At 48.1% G+C, this 14,446-nt stretch overlaps 1 protein-coding gene across 2 annotated transcripts in view; it reads left to right on the top strand.

The window, feature by feature from the left end:
- The window catches only part of LOC122710324, a 37,827-nt gene extending 23,387 nt beyond the window's left edge, over window positions 1-14,440 (top strand). For both annotated transcript variants that reach the window (XM_043928088.1, XM_043928089.1), the window contains exons 5-10: window positions 6,488-6,726; window positions 9,713-9,844; window positions 10,176-10,283; window positions 10,427-10,687; window positions 10,873-11,131; window positions 12,031-14,440. In XM_043928088.1, the coding sequence (XP_043784023.1) occupies window positions 6,488-6,726; window positions 9,713-9,844; window positions 10,176-10,283; window positions 10,427-10,687; window positions 10,873-11,131; window positions 12,031-13,145 (2,114 nt within the window). In that variant the 3' untranslated portion in view covers window positions 13,146-14,440. The remainder of the gene's footprint in view (window positions 1-6,487; window positions 6,727-9,712; window positions 9,845-10,175; window positions 10,284-10,426; window positions 10,688-10,872; window positions 11,132-12,030) is intronic.
- The last annotated feature ends 6 nt before the right edge of the window (window positions 14,441-14,446 follow it).

Below are 14,446 nucleotides of genomic sequence, written 5' to 3'. Positions count from 1 at the left end.
TCGAGAGCTGGGTCGCCGGCGTAAATCGAACGGCTCGACTCGCGCCGCCAGGCAATTTTCACGTGCGTCCGGCTAATTTTCAAGAAGCGAGTCGAGACCGCTTAGAAACGCGGAGCGCCGGCGCCAGTTCCTCATCCTTTTCCTTTTCCTTCTTGGCGGGCTACTCGTTTTGCTCGCTGTGCGCGCCAACCGGACCAGTGCCATGTAGTTTACCATCTATTCCCGGACCCGAAGCGACGTTACAACAACCTCCTTCCTTCTCGCTACCCGCTTTGTCGTGCTCGCTTTTTCTTTCCTCCTCCCTGCGCCCATCCTTCTCTCTTTCTTTTTCCCCCTTTCTTTCCTGCAAATATATATATATATGTATATATAAATAATCCTTCGCTAATTATACAGTCCGTTTGAAATTATATCGATACGCGGTGTCATTCGATAAGATAATCACCATCTGTCTCCGGTTTTCCCCAAGGGTCTCTCCCGTCGATCGCGTGTCTTTCGATTCTCTTTCGTTCTTCCTCGTGCCCGCATCCGTGGAACGCTCGTTCCAATCGCCATCACTGCCATTCATTTTCACCGTTACAGTGGCGCCTCTCGTACCTTCTCTAAACCGTTCTCGATTTATCGCCCATGCGTCGTTAACCCCACCGTCCGATCGTTTAACGATCGTCGCGTCGTGCCAATTTTCGAAACGTTTTCTTATACAACTCGGCATTACGCGATATTAGCTTCGCGCGACACGCGATCCAAGCGAATAATCGTAAGCCCGATTTTATCCTCGAAACTGGCGATATCATCGATCGAAATCTACTTATTACGGGTATGCAAATGACACGGTTGGTTAAAACCAGGCAAAAAATAGAAGTTTAAATATAGACGGACATAACGAAGGCCTTAATCTATCTTTGGCCACGAATGGTAATTGGCTAGACCGTGTACATCGAGCTTCGCGATAGACGCCTCGAGGATTTGCGGTGGTGGAGCGCGAGGAAACCATCACCGTCGCCATCATCATCATCATCATCATCATCATCATCATCGTTATCCTCAAGCTCGGCGTCATCATCATCTCGGCCACATCCACGTCGGCCACGATGGGTCGAGCAAGAAACTCGAAAACCCGTTTCCTCCTCGTCTCTTCCACTTCTTCATCGTCTCCACTCACTGTCTCCGTATCGATCCCGCTCCTTATCCATCCTCTCCTCGGCCGACCGTAATACGCCGCACGCGCTACCTATATTTAGCACGAATTATTGTTCCGACCAGAATTTCTCCTCTATTATGTCGACCGCTATCGGCGCCTGCTCGATGCGCAAGAAACTAATTATAGCTACGAGAGATGGGAATGCGCGCATGACTAAGCCCGATGCGAGATTTAAGCAGGTGTCGACGCAACGATCGCTTCGATCGACGAATCCTCGAGCGCGATGGTGCGGAAACGGAAATCCGCGAGCGTTACCAAGCGTAGAAGAAGAGAGTGGCGAGACTCTCTCGGTGAAAAGAAAGTAAGCTATTCGTCCTTCGATGTCGTCGTTTACGGAAGCGATTCATCGGATCGATCGTTTCTAAAATTAACGGAACGCGCTAGCCTCCTCCTCCTCCTCCTCCTCCTTCGCCGTTCCCTTGACCTTTCCGCGAACAGTTAGAACGCGTACGCGTTGCTGAACGTAAGACGGCCTAATTTCCACCATCGAAATGCTGGAAAATACGACGAGTGGCCGATGCTCCTTCGAAGGGGGTCACTCTTACCAAGCTCGAACAAAGAAATCGTCGTTCGTAAAGTTTCGCGTTTACTTTTCTCTTGCTTCTTATCTTCTTCTACGCAATTGCGAATATACGGTATATATATATATATATATATAGTATATAGCGGAGGAACTTTGATTTCACGCGATCACGTGAACAAAGCGTTATTGATTGATTGACTCGTCGATGACGAATATATAATTCAAACATTTCGCATCTGTGCAAATCGATCGTATTTTCATGTCCGTTTATTACACCTCGTTTTATTAGCGTTGCGTGCGTCAGAACGAAACGATATGGCGGCTTCGGAACAACGGCTTATTTTATCTTGGAATATTCAAAGGTAACGTATCTCAGGTGTTCCCCGTTCCAACCACCTGCACACCTCCTCTAAATATAAACCATAGAATTTAGACCTGTTTACAAAACGTGTATCATATCCCGAAAAATCGTCGAGACCGCTCGTTGATAGATATACTTAGAATCTTAGATTTATCTTCGTTTCTCCTTGTATTCGAATCGGTTCCGAGACGGATTTCTCCCGTTCCTTCCAGGCGTTCGTCGATAGTGAAATCGTCAATGACGCGATGGTATCGTGAGCACGGTATATATATACGTATATATATGTATATATATATATACGTATGTCCGCGAATAGTTGACCGTAGAGGCGTGCGTCGATTTTCTCTTTGGCAGACAGCTCTATTGACACTCAGGGCGCATCCAATGCTCGCGTGTGCGCGCAACGGATTTAAACTTGCCCGCTTCTAATTACGCGCCGATATTTCCTAATCGGAGCACAGTTTCACCGGCGCCAACCGGCGACCAGAGTTGGCTGCCTGCTCGTCCGCTCACGCGCGCCAAAAACCAGCGCGCGGCCAGAAAGCGCGATAAACGTGGATCGTGGTTTGACACCGGTTTCACCCTTGAGATCACGCTCGTTCACCGACCGATCGGCCGCTCGCTCGCTCGCGCCTCTTGTGCACCAGCCTTAAGGGAGAGCAAACTGGACTGGGGGGGAGGCGGAGGGGGGAGAAGAGGGGGGGGAGGAAGGAGGGAGAGGGGGGACTGGTTTTCTTCGTCCGAAGGATAGTTTTCGAAGGCGTCGTCGGCCCGGCGAGTTGGAATGGGCAAAAATGAGAGAGGAAAGGGAGGGAGGGAGGGAGGGAGGGAGGGAGAGACAAGGAGCACGGTTGATTTTTTACCTTCGTGGCGACCTTGCCAGCCGAGCAAGGATCCTCGCGTTTATTGACCCCCCCGACCAACCATTCTCCTCTTTGAGCCTCCTCGTTCTGCGTTCCGCGAGCGCATCCGAGTTGCTCCCGGAGCCCGCCCCTCCCTCCCGCTCCCGCTTATCTTCGTCTTCAGCTGATGCTTTCGAGAGGTAAACATCCTTCGGAAACGAGTATGGCTTCTTCTTATTCGGTTCCAAGTCGGTTTCAGTCGGTGAACTTGCTCGTTTCGCGACCACGTAATTTTCTTAGATATCTCCTTGCTCGGCCGTGTAATCGTTCCTGAAAATCCAACTGTTTTGCTCGTCTCTTCGGACTACTGTTACCCGTTACGTGCTCGATTAAAATGATAATGAAACGTCTCGTTCGACCGGCGCGGAGTTGCGCCATTTTTTCTCTCTCTTTTCTCCTCCTTCTTTCTTTTCTTTCTTTTTTTTCTTTTTTGTCGTTTTTCTTTCCCCCCACCTCCGATGATCGCGTCATTAACGAGGCATCGTTGCACGGTGTGCACGTCGCATTCGTACTCGTTTACATTCGACTCGCAATCGCTGCATTAAGATTACGTTACATTTATAGCAGAGGTGTAAATGACTCGTGTCAAGATTCAATCCCCCCCCCCTCTCTCTCTTTCCCTCCCCTCCTTTAATCACGAGCGAGTACGCACTCTCGTTGATATTTACGATTCGATCTCGTCCAATCGTTACCGATTCATTTTTAATCGATGCAATTAATCGATGCAAGCGTCGTCGAAACTTTTTCGAACGCGCAAAATCCTTGATCCCTTTGATTCTGGAAAAATCGAATCGTCCCACGACAATGATATCACGCGAGTTCCAGCATTCGATCGACCCCCACGCGCGAATCGTAAAAACCTGTGAAAGTGGGCATAATTCACTTCCGAACAACGATATTCGCTTTCGAAAAAATTTCGTTTCGAGCGGATGGCGTCGCGCATATTTTTTTTTTCTTTTTTTCCTCTTTTTTCTCTTTCTTTCTTACCTTTCTTACCCGCGCGAAAATCGCCAAGTGTAACGCGCGAAAGCGGCCAAGTTTCGCCGAGACCGAACAAGCCACAGTCTCGGAAAACCTGTGTCTCGAGGCCGGGATAAGTTTCGTATTCGAAAGGAAGAAGAAAAAAGAAAAAAAAAAAAGAAAAAAGAAAGAAAAAGAAAAAAAAAGAACAAGGAAAAAAAAGAATATTTTTACGTTTCATCTATACGTAACATTATATTATCAGAAATTCCGTACAGGATGATTAATGCGATTTCTCTTCCATTATAGTTCTAGCGTAAGAAAAGGCAGAAAAGGCGCGTTGTAACGGTAAAATTAAAAATGCTCGAGTATTATTGCGGGAATCGAGCGAAATTGTCGCGAATGATCGCAAAACCGATGGATTAAATATAAACGTTCGGTTTCGGTACTTGGGATACGTTTGCAGCGCCATATTCGCGGCTCGGGCATGAATCACACGATGAGTTATCGCTCGCGACTCTCTCGATTGTAAATTGGCCGGCTCGATCACGCTACAGAAGCCGTGCGATCGCGTCAAGGTCGCGCACGGCGAATAAAGGAAGCGATCGCGTATCGATCGAGTCGACCCTCCCTCCTCCCCGCCCGCGACAACGGTCCGTTCCCGATTTCGACTCGGCTCGCTTCGCTTTTCGCTAATCGAGCTCGCTTCGTCCGAAACTTCCTTCGCCGCTTGATCCAAGTAAGCATCCATCGGACGCTTCGAGTCCACGCAACCGTGCTCACGAGAGGAGGATGGCGTCGCGTTTTTTCCATTCCTAGTTATACGGATTACACGATCCTCTCGATACCGAACGCACTCGTTTCTGGTCTAACAATAAAAAGATTCCCCCCTCGAGAGAAATTACCGCGTTCCCGTTATCCGATCGGATACCGATCGAGCGTAGTTACGATGCTCGCTGCGATCGCCCCGACATTTAACATCGTTTTTCTTCCTTTTTTATCTTCTTTTTTTCTTCTTTTTTTCGCGACCGAGGACGATCGTCGAAGCGTCCACCGTTCGGAGAGAATCTGGAACGGGAACGCGTTGCATCCGTGAAATACGAAAACGTCGCGTCGATTGTCCTTCCCGATGGCTGTCCGTCCACGCTGTTGTACGAGATTTTTTCCATACGCTTTTCCGCGCGATCTTAAATAAAAGTGCATCGTGTTTGAAAATCAAACGCGTAGCTTTGCTTTCGCGGCCATGTATGCGCGCAAGCGAATATTATTCTTGTAGAGGGAAAAGTAACAGTTTGTGAAATCGACTGTTATTTATGAAAGATGTTTTCTCGCTATTTCTCTCTCTCTCTCTTTCATTATTATTTGTTATTGCATGTATGGCGTTAAAATGGCATATCGATTTCGAGGTCACTCGCTAATTACAATACAGATATTAGACGCGCGGTGTACTTTGAACCGATCTCTCGATTTCGCAGATTTCGTTTCGTAATACGTTTCGATACGCGGGAATACGCAGGTATCGTCGAAGGGAACAGTTACAATTGTTGGCAATCGGTGTAAGCGCATAGGTGGAATTTATCGTTATCTTATCCGTCTCTCGTCGAAAGAAAATCGTTGAAGAAAATTTGGTCGAGTTCGTTCGTGTAAGCGTTTCCCGCTAATTGTAGCCACGATCGTTATCTTCGTTCTAGAAATATCGAGCATAGGTTACATAATAAACAAACGAATGCGTTTACGGGAATCGTGAACGGAAACCGGCGACTCGGCATTCCTCGCCTCGATGTTTGCTTCTCGTTCGGAAATCAATGGCCTTACATTTTGCGCCGCTTCGTTGTTCGACGCGCTCGTCTATCGGCTGACTAATAGCGTATTCTCGATCGCGCTTTTTGCAATGTGCATCCTTCTCCACGTGTTTCGTGTTTACACGAACGCGAGTCACGTGTGAACCAGCCACACGAGAAATTATATAATCGTTTTACTCCTCCGATCACGTTGACAAAGCCCTTTCTTTCGGGTTCTTTCGCTCGAGATTATCGCCGCCAACAATCTCTTCCAAAATTTTCCTCCTAAACGTCCGGATTACGGATTCGAGGGTAATTACATAAACGATACAATCCTCCTCCTTATTCGTTACGTTACATCGTGATTCGCGTGATTCTGTCAAAGTTGGATAAAACAAGGATCGTAACGTATATAAGTATATTCGTGGAAACGCGGAATATATAATTAAAGAACGATGCGCGTAGCAACCGACGCGGATCGACGAGTTTGCAAAAGTTTCGTGCAAACGAGCGAACGGATTATACATGGATACAATGATCGGCGAGGGATGTGTTAAATGGATATGGATATGGTGTATGAGAAAAGGTAAACTCGTAAACTCGTAGGATTTATCGGGTCGAGCGACATTTCGTGCGTCTCGCACGTTCGGTGAAAGTTCGCGGCAGATATTTCTTTTTCTACCTCGATACAGTTTCGTTTTCGCGCTCGAAAGTTTTAATAGAGTGAAAATGAGCGTACGTTTCGCCCGCTGTTTCCAGGTCTGATGATGGAATCCGAGAAGAAGATCTTCGAAATGATGAACAAGAAGGCCGCGATGTCCAAGTATTGGATGCCGCTCGTCTGGGCGACCAATATCATAAACAGGGCGAGGAGGGAAGCCTTGATAACCAGCGACCAAGTAGTGCAAACCCTTCTAGTCGAGTTGAGCGACATCCGGAAGAGGCTTGGCGCGCTCATCGGTTACGACACCGTTTGCGTCCCTCTCGTCTACACGCAGGTAAGTATCGCGATATTGGAATATTGGCGAATCAACGCCCAGTTAATCCACGTTATATCAACGTGTAATAACGTTCCGTTCCGACACGAACACGGATAGATCTAATCTTTCTAAAGCGAGTATTTTCTAAACCGATATTCGTACGCGTGTATAAATATACGTATTCGGCGTTAATTGAATAACAATAGAGTTATGAAAAGTGTTTCCTGTCCACGAGGATCAAAGTCAAGATTGGATCATTCCGTTTCGAATCTCGTTGAGAGATATCGTTAAGAAGCCGGGTAATTGCGATGACGGCGTTTATCGTCATTGAGAAACACCGAGTGTTTTAAACGAACATCTTCATCCTATGAGCCTATTCTCGTCGTTACCGCCTCCCGCCTCTCTCCCGTTGATACTGTTGACAGCGTACTCTTGTACGGAATTGCGTAACTCTTAATTCCGTTGTTAGCTTTACAATAACGTTTCACGTTTCCTCTCCCCTCTAATCTAAACTTTTTCTCCAATGGACAATCTCTCCCGTATCTCTCCGACTCTTCCAACCGTTCGTTCCACGCTTATCTTCACGCGAGAGTACGAACAATCGCGCTTCGACACGTTCGGCGTTAAGGGAACGTTACGGCCGTTTCTTCGAACGGTGTATTTCGATTTGACCACGGTTGAGCAGTTTCCATGGGCAGTTCGGAGTTAACGAGCCAGCCAGCCAGCCAGCCAGCCAGCCAACCAGCCCCGAGCCAGCCCCGATCGTTAGAAAGTACGTCACCTCGTTGCAACGCGCCGATATCATCGATCGAAACGCTCCTCCACGCGTAAATCCATCGTTTGCCTGGCAACTCGTCGTCCCAGAGATCGAACGCCCTGGTTGGAAAAATAGCGTTGCGAGCCGGCCACGATTCTTCCACCTCAGACCGCCCGACGTGCCTGCGCCTGTTTATTCAGTTCGAAGGACTCGATTCGTCGCGGCGCAACAACAAAATGGATCCATTCTTGGAAAGATGTTTCGCATTCGCAATTAGCCGGCACGTATGCATTGTGCAACGTTTAATTGCTCATCAGCTAACGTCCCTAATTGTCGGCCGCGGACGCCATCATTTTCGCGGTATTAAACAGCTATTCGCCACGTAATCTCGGTTGTACGTGACCGATGCTTGGAACACGATCTTTGTCCAGTCTCGATAAATTATTGGACACCGAAGGAATTCTCGAAAAGAATGGCGCGGCTAATAATAAACGTTCGAATCGCGAGAAAACCGCGACTTGGAGCGGCTTCGAGTCAGTCACGGTCGAGATTACGCGGCGAAAAGAAGGGGGAGAGGGGGGGAAAAAAAGAAGAAGAAAAAAAAAAAAAAANAAAAAAAAAAAAAACACTCGTCCGCGTCGAGCAAGATCGCGTCATCTGCGCGGGATATTACAAAGGATAACGTAATAAATTGATACAGCGATTAACGTCGTCGAGCAAAAGTCGTCGAAGAAATTCTCTCTTCTGCGAGATTATTATCGAACGCCCATCCTTAATTGACGGTTAAATAGATCTCGTTTCTTTTCTCGTATATTTACGTATGCGTAGGTAATGAAGCTCGATGGATAATTTGGCGTTAGTTTATCGATCGATCGCGAGGCGAGGGAAACGCGGCGCCGATTCGTGTCATCGAACAACACGGTAATTCCCTAATTCCGGAGGAGACGTTTCATTACGCGGAGATAAACGCTCGGTGGGATTGCTTCGAATTAGCGAAAATAACGAGGAGGGGGAGGAGGAGATCGTTCAGGAAGAGAAAGAGACTCGGTCGGTAATTATTTTTTTGTCCCGAGCGTTTTCGTTCAGTGTCGAAACGGAACCGCTCTTTGCGTCTCTTTCTCGGTGTTGGCCGAATCGAAAATTTGAAAAAAAAAAAAAAAAAGAAAAATTCTAGAGAGAAGAGTTCCACCGAGATCTCGTATTGGATGGGCCACGGTTGAAATATTTCCACACGCGGTGGCGCGCGATCCAAGAAAGCGCGGCTGCACGGTCAAGGACGTGATAATCTCGTGTCATCGATACGGAGGAAATAATTCTCTTCCTCGGAGATCGATCGAAGCGTAAAGATACAACGTCGATCGCTTTTTCTTCTTCTTCTTCTTCTTCTTCTTCTTCTTCTTATTGGTATTATCAAGCGGTAAGGAGACTTTGCATAAACCGTAAACGTTTCCTGGTGGCCTTCGATGAGAAAGGTAGCGCGCTCTTGATAACCTTGATACGCTTTCGTTCGAACCTGTTCGTTTCGTATACGTGCACGCGTACAATTACGTAGTTTTGGAGAGAGAGAAAAAGTATAGGGAAAACGTTACGGATCTGGATTTAAAATTACGCACGGATGGTTAACAGTTTACGGAACAAAGGGAACGTTTTCACCTCTTTGTTTCAGCAGGCGATGATCCGTTCCACAGTCATCGCGCCCGATCATTTTTCTGCGTACTCGGGAACGTTCCGTGATATTTTCTTTACGATCATCGTTAAATACCTTGGCTGTTGGCGTTGTCCGCGCGAACAATGTGTAATTCTCATCGAGCGTAGAGTTTCATAAAACTGCGAAAATAATGGAAGAAAGTAGCTCTGAAACAAGCGATATTTATAGCGATGCGAAGGAACGCCGTTTCTCGCTCGTCGATCGGTTTTATCCGTGTTCCTCTCCTCGGTACGCAGAAAGTGTACACACGAGCGTGTACACGTTCCGAGAACCGAACAAAGTGATGCAACCAAGCGATGCTTGTCTATAAATTTCTGTCGTTTAATTTACTTGTCCAATCTCGTACCGAGTAAATTTAATTAACGAATCGTAATGGAAAGTCGTTTATATTTTTTATTCTCCTCTTTGTATCGCGAAATTAATGACAATTTTATTTTGCCAATTACGAGAGTCGTCGACATAACGTGGTTTTTAGGGTCACGGCATTCAACGGTTACGATCGGCCGAGTTTGATCGTCGTTTATTTGCGTTTTTTTTAGGTGGTCACGCTATCGTTGTACGCGTATTTCTTCTCCGCCTTGCTCGGCAGACAATTTATCGAGCGAACTGACGTCGGAGGCGGCAAATACGAGGAACCTGACATGTATTTCCCATTTTTCACGGCTTTGCAGGTAAAAAAGGAAAAAAAAAAAAGAGAAAAATACACTCGTAATATAAACGTATGAAATATCGTTTTTTCCCGTATCCCGCGGTCAATCGATTTTCGTTTCGAACGTCTCCAAGCCTAAAGTAAAAAAAAAAAGAAAAACTTTATTTTTCACTCTCGTCGCTTTTAATCTCGATCGGTTGAACGGTTAAATTGATCGATCGACGAAAAAGTGGACGGAGATCGTATTGCATATTCGTTACGTATCATACGACGAGCTTTAAACGATATTTCACACTGTTGGACACTATGTTGGAAACGCGACGTTCCTCTACCGTTTTCCGTTTTCGTTTCAGTTCTGCTTTTACGTGGGATGGTTGAAAGTCGCCGAGGTATTGATCAATCCTTTCGGCGAGGACGACGATGATATCGAGCTAAACTGGCTGATAGATCGCCACATCAAGGTATATACCGCTTTTTCCAACAGATTATCTCTCTCTCTCTCTCTCTCTCTGTCTCTGAAAAACGTGAAAGAGTGAAATCGAAATTCGAAAATCGCAAGATCGATACTCGTTTATTATTCTTTTCTTCTTCCTCTCGTTAACAGGCCGGGTACATGATCGTGGACGAAATGCACGAGGAGCATCCGGAACTGTTGAAAGATCAATATTGGGACGAGGTGGTGCCCAAAGATCTACCGTACACGGTGGCGAGCGAGCAGTATCGAAGGGAGGAGCCAAAGGGTTCCGCGGAGCATTACAAGGTGAAAGACAGCGATGCACTGTACGCGAACGTGATGCTGGGCACACAGATTCACAATCACGTTCAGCATCGCAAGACCCACCAGGACGACATGTACGCCGATTACGTAAGTGCGCGTCATCTCGAAACCCTCGATCGTTTCCCTTCTTCCCGGACATTGACGCGCCTCACCCGATTTTTCTTCTCCCTCTTTCTCCCTTTCGAGGAAAGTCGAAAAATTTGGACGAAACCGTTTCGTCGTCAGCGTAATCATTGTTATCATTGTTATTATCTTTTCCCTCCCCTTCGTAGGAGAGCGTCGATACACCGTTGGTCGAGCGAAGGAAAAATTGGCTGCAAAGACAAATCACCAGGATGGGCTCCGTTCGCAGCTCCTCGACCACGTACAGCAGCGGCGGTGGTTTCTTCTCTAGAAATCGTCACAACAGCGTTTACAGCAGCCCCGAAACCGGGGGTTTACCCCAGACCAACAATCCAAATCTCAAGATGTCGTTGTACGATCGGCTGGTAGGGAGGAAAAGCATTCGAAGTCAAAGAATGGGTCGACAAGGCAAGTGTTCCCTCCCCTTGGTTCGATGAGATGATGAATATAAATCGAATGAGAAAAAAAAAAAAAAAAAAAAGAAAAAAGAAAAAGATATAGGAAATTTCTGGGTGAACGCGATTAAAGCGCGATTATTCGCGATCGTACGATCAACAAAAGTTCAGTTTTGAAATAACGTTCATTGTAACGACGATCGATGATCGATTTCGATGCTATTTAAACGGTAATGATGCAATCTTACGTAACACTCGTACGTACGAGTGTTAACAGGATCTGTAACTCGAATGAATTAACGTTTACTATCGGTGGATTGTTCGAGCTAATTCCACGCTATTCTCCGTGAAATCGTTCGAAAGAAACGGAAAACAAAAAAAAAAAAAAAAAAAAANAAAAACAAAATTCTTCGATGCGTCCTCGATCGAAAGAATTATCGAGAGCGTGGAATAGAAAAAAAAAAAAAAGAAGAAAAAGAAAAAGAAAAAAGAAAAAAAAACAGAGGAATAAAACGATCGCGTTAACGGATATCGAAATCGATAACGGATATTTCCTAAGCTTGGAATAGCTTAGCCGCGTTCCAATCAGTGTCGCGAAAAAAAAAAAGGAAAAAAAAAAAAAAAAACTTTCGACGAAAGTCTCGAGAACGTTCCCCACTCGATCGCGCGTGCATGCGCGCGATTACGCAACGCGTAACCTTGTGTAATCGGAACAATTTCCGCAATTGCGAATTATCGAAAAAAAAAAAACTTTCCTGAGACCTTGCGCCTCTTTCTCCTCGCCGTTGCTCGCGACGACGCGTTGGACGAGACCAGGCCGACTTCCGGTCCATCCGTATTGCCGATCTCTCCGATCAAAAAAAAAAAAAAAAAAATTCGAGCATCGCTGATTCTTGTTCCTCCGTTCCCCAGGTACGATGACGAAGCTGAACACGGTGCCGGTCTCGCTGAAGAACCGACCCCGCATACCGACGCCGGACGTGACGAAGGAGGTGGTGGATCGGGAGCAGAGATTGGCGCTGTCGGCGACCAACGCGGCCAACATCGGAGCGGGCGTGGTCGGGGTGATACCGGCCAACGGTCATTACCCGACCGATCTGCCCGTGGTCCAGGTGGTGCTCTCCCCCATACAAGAGGCGGAGGGGACCCCGGTCACGGGGAAGTCGGGTGCGGCGGCGCTGGCGCAGGCGGTGCTCTCCCCGACGTTGACGAGCGCCGGCCTCGTCGCCCCCGTCACCCTCACCCCGGTCACCATGTCCCAACTGACGCAACTGGGCCTGGTCACCACCACGTCCGCGTCCATGATCAAGTCGACGAACCAAGCCAACGCGCCGTCCCACCAGGCCACCCTGACCGAGGTGAACAGCAGCGAGGAGGAGGGGTCGGGGAGCGGGAGCAGCAGGAGCGGCAGCATCACCGGCCACGAGGAACGGTGCACGCCGTTGATGAGCCAAGACAGAAGCACGCCCCTGATCGGGGAGAGCGGGAGCCAGGCGGGCAGCAACGGCAGCTCGCCAACCTTCGACGGTTACAACGACCGCTCCCCCATCCTGATGAACCCGGAGAAGCTGAGCTACGTGGTGGCGACCGCGCAAGACGCGGCCAAGGTGGACCCGCGTGGCAGGCGATCCGCCTCGTTGCCGGGCCCGCCCCTGGTCCAGTGCAGGGAGGACAGGAGCATGTCGCTGCCGCAGTCGCCGGGCCTTCAGCCGAGGGAGAACCGGGCCGCCTCGGTTTCGAGCGGCCACGTCGAGCCGCCCAACGTGGTGGACGGCCTGGTGGCGCGCGCCCTCCTCCCGAGGGGGGCCGAGGCCAGGCCGAGGACCAACAGCATCGGGCACGATCCGTGCAGACCGTCGCCGGGCCATCGGCAGGCGATCGGGCAGGACGCCTCGAGGAAGATCAGCAGCGTGTCGTGTACGAACGCGTCCCTCTCGGGTGGGTTGGCGACGAGCGCGGCGGCGACCACCGTGATATCGGCCACGCCCCCGGTTTCGAACAGTAAAAGGGGAGAGGTGTACGTGTGATCCGCGATCTACGATTCTACGAACAGATCGACGGATTCGGACAAATTCCGCGCCGTTCCGAATCGAGCGCGGCTCCCTCGCGCTTCGCCCGAAATCCGACTCCGTCCGCTCATCGCTCGCCGCGTTTCCTCTCTCGCTCGGACAGAGTAGCGAATAATTTCCCTCTCTCTCTCTCTCTCTCTCATGCTCGATCGAGGTTCCGAGCGATCCTCTCGCTCGCCTGTAAATACGATCTTAATTTATAAACGGTCTCGATTCGTACCGCAATATATATATATATATATTCACATATATATATATACATATATATAATTAATCTCGACCTTGACTCGTCCCGCCATGCGTTCGCGCCGCGTTTAATCGTTCCACGTCGATCGTCCACATCTTATGTATCTCGCGTCGCATCGACGTCGTAACGGGATCGAATTCGTTCGTTTCCACGTTTATTGTCACGCGGAAATCGCGCGAGTATTTCTCCCTTCTTTATCGTATTTATGTATGTGCAATAACGAGCGGTAACGAGCGTAATCTACGAAAAACCGCGTCGTTTCTCGAGTTTTTAGATTAGAAGCTATCACCGTACACGCGATGCACGGGTGAAAAGAATAGATACGTTCGAGTACGTCGCGCACACACACACACACACACACGCCTCGCGATATGCAAAACACCGTGCAAACCATCGTGATGATACGACGACGACGATCGGCCAGCGTATCGGCTTCATCTTCCACTTTCCTGCGCGAGTACGAGCAGCGCGTAGCGAGAAAGTCTCTGAAAGTGGGATCGCGAAGCTTGAGAATGGCCGATCCGTTTCGAGACGAAACCCGAGCCGTCGTCGTTTTTTTCTTTTCGCCACGGTTTTCGTCGAATCGTCGAATTCTTTTTGTGTTGTTCTTCTCTCTCTCTCTCTTTCTCTCTCTCTCTCTGTCTCTCTGTCTTCTGCACCGAATTTATATTTACATTCGACAACGCGAGTCGACCGAGTATCGAATTTGTCCGCGATGATCAGGCAGAGGAAACGCGTCGAGTTCGGCTCTATTGCGAGCTGGAAAATGACGAATGCATATATATATATATATATATCGCGTGTGCACGAATATACCGCAAACGTTTGCCATATTTGCCATACTCGGAGACACTTTGCGCGAGATAATTGCGAGCGAGCAATGCCGAGATCTCGATTCTTCCAAGTGGCTCGAGTTGCGCAACGATTTCCTCTTCTTACTTCGATTCGCCACGAGATCTTCACCATTATTATTATTATTATTATTATTATTATTATTATTATTATTATTATT

The sequence above is a fragment of the Apis laboriosa genome, unplaced genomic scaffold (genome assembly GCF_014066325.1).
Source record: "Apis laboriosa isolate Shangri-la unplaced genomic scaffold, ASM1406632v1 scaffold14551_cov152, whole genome shotgun sequence".
Classification (NCBI taxonomy): Eukaryota; Metazoa; Arthropoda; class Insecta; order Hymenoptera; family Apidae; genus Apis; species Apis laboriosa.
Note: the sequence above shows the minus strand (reverse complement) of the source record. Positions and strands in the feature narration are given on the sequence as shown.